This window comes from Propithecus coquereli, unplaced genomic scaffold (assembly GCF_000956105.1).
Source record: "Propithecus coquereli isolate 6110/MARCELLA unplaced genomic scaffold, Pcoq_1.0 Scaffold812, whole genome shotgun sequence".
Classification (NCBI taxonomy): domain Eukaryota; kingdom Metazoa; phylum Chordata; class Mammalia; order Primates; family Indriidae; genus Propithecus; species Propithecus coquereli.
In genome coordinates this window covers 320,448-325,109 of record NW_012154308.1, presented here as the reverse complement: position 1 = coordinate 325,109, position 4,662 = coordinate 320,448, and the positions used below count along the sequence as shown (strand labels likewise).

General features: G+C 55.7%; 1 protein-coding gene across 1 annotated transcript in view; it reads right to left on the bottom strand.

Annotated features, from left to right (window-relative positions):
* Nucleotides 1–2,539: 2,539 nt before the first annotated feature.
* SLC29A3 (solute carrier family 29 (equilibrative nucleoside transporter), member 3) overlaps nt 2,540–4,662 on the bottom strand; it is a 40,037-nt gene continuing 37,914 nt past the window's right edge. The window contains exon 6 of the mRNA XM_012663596.1: nt 2,540–3,981. Within this exon, the coding sequence (XP_012519050.1) occupies nt 3,327–3,981 (655 nt within the window). The 3' untranslated portion in view covers nt 2,540–3,326. The remainder of the gene's footprint in view (nt 3,982–4,662) is intronic.

The window sequence follows — 4,662 nt, the reverse complement described above, 5'->3', positions numbered from 1 at the left end:
GGTAACAGAGACACTAGATACTTCCACTCAGAAAGCCCATATGGTTGAGACAAGCGCTGGGCTTTAAGTTTAAACTCAACTGGAAAAAAATATGTCGACAGGTTTGCCCCCCTCTTCTACTTGGAGGTCTCTGTAAAAGGGTGACATCAGTTCAGAAGCCGGGCTCCGCCTCCCACATCGCCTCCAAGCTTGATTAGGAGGCCCAAGTCTCCCCCCAAGGGCACTGGGTGGAAGGCAGCCAGAGGAGGGGTCTTTGCTGTAATACCACCCCTGGTTCGGGTCCCCTCGTGTCCCCAAGCACCTAGGAATGAGTGTTTTCTTAGAAGTCCCTGTCATCCACTAGTTGAAAAGTCCATTCATGTGGCTGCCTCTGGCCTTCTTTGTTGAAAAAAAGGAGGAAAATGAAAGTGTGTGTGGTGCCCTAAAAATTGCCACTTGGAATTAAATCAGAGAACTATTAGACAAAGGCAGCTTCTCGGGGCACCCCGTCTAGCTCCCTCACTGAAAAATCCCTCCTCCATATTGAGTTTTCTTTTTTTTTTTTTGAGACAGAGTCTCACTCTGTTGCCCTGGCTAGAGTGAGTGCCATGGTGTCAGCCTAGCTCACAGCAACCTCAAACTCCTGGGCTCAAGCGATCCTTCTGCCTCGGCCTCCTGAGTCGCTGGACTACAGGCATGCACCACCATGTCCGGCTAATTTTTTCTATACATTTTTAGTTGTCCAGCTGATTTCTTTCTATTTTTAGTAGAGATGGGGTCTCACCCTTGCTCAGGCTGGTCTCGAACTCCTGAGCTCAAACATCCACCTGCCTCGGCCTCCCAGAGTACTAGGATTACAGGCGTGAGCCACCGCGCCCGGCCGATATTGAGTTTTGGTCACCCCCCAGATGCATGAGCGGGTTCACAAAGGGGAACGTGAGACTTGAGACCCAGAGCAGCTGGTCCCCAAGAGCTGCTCTCACAACGAAGGGGGAACAAAGATGCCTAAACTCCCCTGGCCGCCTCTCTGCCCGGACGTGCATTTTCATTGATCTTCCTGGGAGGGAACGATCCTTCGTGAAATGCCCACTAAGGCGAGTAACAAGGGGGTGCGGGCAAAATCCCAGAGGGTCCCCCCAACCAGCCAAGCAGCCAGCCCTTCCAACTAAGAGCGGCCTCTCGTCCCCCAGTGAAGCCCGCCGGGATTTGGTCCCCGTCTCAGCGTCACAGCATCACCAAGGCCGGCCAACCTCCTCCGCTGCACTCACGCTAACTTCCGATCATCGCGCTCACAGGGATGCCTCCTCCACTGTCTGACAGCCACCCCCTTTCAGCAGAGCCCGAGACCCCCACCACCCCTTCCTCGTAGCTCAGGGTGGTCCCCAGCTCCGAGCTCAGGCACTGCTGGCTTGCTTGAAAGCAGCACGCTGCCCATTTCTAGAACTGAGTCACCAGCTAGACCGATGCCCCAAATCATCTGCAGCATTAAGGTTGGTGAAAAAAACCAAGGGGGAGATTTCGTGTTCCTGCAAAGCCGGAAGGGAAGAATTTTTTTTTTTTTGTAGGTATCAAGTTTCAGAAACCCTTTCAAGGGTGTCCTCTTCAATTCTCGGGCCAAGGAGAGGGAGCGTGTACTAGACCGAGGCGGTGGGGAACGTCAACTGCTGCCACCGGGTGGATTACTGACTGTCTCCTGGTTTAATCAGCCTCCGCAGGATGCCACCAAGCCTGCGAGCTCCTGCGGAGGAGGAGAGGGCTGATTTACAGCTCTCCAGGTTGCCGCTTCTTGGGGGCAAGCTCTGTTCTTCCTGCAAGACTCTTAAGAGCTCCCGGTCCGATCCGGTGCCTTTCTGTCATTCCCAAGCCAGCCTGCTGCCCCAGGAACAGCCTTGCGGGAGCCTTCCAGGCACCTGAAAAAATGTAAATTACTATTTGCATCAAGGGATGGCAAATGTGAGGGGGCCAGTCTCCCGGGTGGGGCAACAGAGGCCGGAAGTCATCCTTTGAAACAGCAGCTTCATCACACGCCACTACCCACAACAAACCGGAACAGAGCAACACCTAATTCTGCCCATCAAAGCTTCAGCGCCACTGATGTTTTATGGCAAAGAAACCCATGAAAGCCGAGGTGCTCGCTGGCCCCACGAAGGATGAGACCCTGGGCCGGACACCTCCCTGCCCCCCTGTCCACTCTCCACCTGCTCCTGGCTGTGGTGTAAGCCACAGGGCATGGAGGGGATCAGAGGAGGAAAGGAGGGAGTTTGTTCTGTTAGCTCCCTGCTGCGGGGTGACAGCAGGCTGGATTGTGCATCCCCAAGCACGGTCACATCTCTAGGCTCTAGAAGGACTCCTTCCCCGCCCCACATCAGGCCTGGGCTACAATGGCCTCACTATGACTAGTTCTCAGATAGAATACATAACCCCTGGGTGTTCCTACACCTGCTCTTAGAATGTCCTCAACTTACCCAATCTGAGTATGCCGTTGCCTGCCAAGACCCTGACTAATACAGGCATCACTGAGGCTGACACTTAATGCTCAAGTATTTATTATGTCCTTGAACCAGTGGCCTTGACCTGTTGTTCTGGGGCCAACTTCTCGATGCTGTCAACATGAAGATTAGAAGATCTCTGCCCTGACCCAGGCCACTGACTGCCAGGCCATGGGATCTGTTTGAAAACCCAGGCCTGCCACGCTGGTCCCTAGCACAGGGAGGCCCTCTGGTCCCTCTGGACCCTCTGGAATGAAGCCTGTTTATAGAAGGCCTGTCTTTCTGGGTTTTCTGGTCTGGTTGGTATGTGGTCTTTCACCCACAGAACGCGTGGGTCTGTTCACACTTGGGTGTGGGGCCTGAATACTGGCCATCCCGGGGGACTTCCTCTCCAGGGGGCCCCCTAAGGGTAGGGAGTGCTGAGAATTCTCTCACATCTTGCTGTCAGCTGGAAGGAGCAAGGCTGGAAGAATACGTAGAGCCTGCGGCTGGGTTTTGGCACTGGCTTTGTAAAAACTCAGAGTCCAACGCTGGCCACACCTTTCCGAGGGGCTATGGAGAAGGTGGAATGTTAACCATCGGCTATGAAGGTGACACCCCTGCTTTGTAACCGTGTCTTCTTCAAATGTCGCAGGAGTGCTCTGTTAAAACCTGTCTGGAACGCCTCTGCCTTGCATGGGACGGGCGTGGACATGGCTTGCTGGCATCCTGGGAGAGATGAGGCCCGAGTGTGCTCTGCTCTCTGCACCAAGTGAAACTCTAGCCCCTTCCTCCACACCCGAGCCTCCCAGGCTCCGCCTCCCCATCTTGCAGAGGCTCCGAAGCATCAGGCAGCACCGATGTCCTCCAGCTCCCTTCCTAGATGAGGTGCACCAGCAGGGCAGAGCAGGCCGAGCCCAGCAGCAAGCCCATGCACAAGTAAAAGGTCAACACCACCCCCGTGGCCTCGGCCAGCTCCCTGGGCACGATCTTAGGCCCGTAGATGAGAGCCAGGGTGCTGAGGTAGCCATTGCTGAGCCCCAGCAGGGAGCAGAAGAGGATGGGGTAGACGTCAGACTGGAAGACCACCGTCCGCAGGTGGACACGGGGCTGGTAGTTACAGAGCATGAAGAGGGGGACGAAGCAGGTCCGGAGCAGCACGAGCCCCGGGAGCACCTTGCTCTTGGGCCCGGGCACCTGGATCCAGGCCGTGAGCTGCCGGCCACACAGGTCAGCGAAGTTGTACAGTAGGAAGACGGTGATGGGGACGAAGAACTTGGTGGTCCACGGGGAGCCTGAGCCCTTGTCGAGGGACTCGATATTGGTGCAGATGGCGGGGTAGATGAGGCTGGTGATGAAGAAGACGTAGAGGACACAGAAGCCCAGGCCAGCCGTCGTCTTCAGGATGGGGCGCAGCGGTGGTATGTGGGAGTCACTGGATCCGGGGGCCACCAAAGGGGTGCTGGGAGAGTCCTGGGGCGGCTCCTCATCACCAGAAAACACACGGGTCGGACAAATGGGCCTCATGTAGTACCTGAAGGGAGGACAGAGGGCCACCGTAAAGCAGGTCACTTGGGATTTCCAGGGACGGGGAGCAAGAGACCTCAGAGTCTGCACAGCTGGGGGCGGGTGCCCAGAACAGAACTTTCGGGCCCAGCATGTAAAGTCCTAGCCCCACATGGCCCACCAGGCCTGGGTTCCCTGGGGTGCTACACGCTGTTGCAGGTTGGCCAGAGGAGGCCTGCACTTTCCCTGGCCTACCTGCCAGGCTGGACTCCTGTCCCTTGTTGTGGGTGGTGGCCGTGCCATGAGCCGGGACGGAGGAAACCAGCAATGACCATCACGTGGTAAGTCTGGACTCGAGTCCTGACTCATCTGCTTTTTTTCGTTGTCGTTGTTACTTTGTTATCTTGAGACAGGATCTCTGTCACCCAGGTGCATCATAGCTCACTGCAGCCTTGAACTCTTGGGCTCAAATGATCCTCCTGCCTCAGCCTCCCCAGTAGCTGAGACTACAGGAATGTGCCACCATGCCTGGCTAATTTTTAAATTTTTTATAGAGACAAGGTCTTTCTATGTTGCCCAGGCTGGTCTTAAAGTCTTGGGCTTGAGAGATCTTCCTGCCTCAGACTCCCAGAGTGCTGGGATTACAGGCGTGAGCCACCCTGTTCCTGGTCATGGCTCACCTGTTTTTGTAATATTTGCAGTGGGGAGA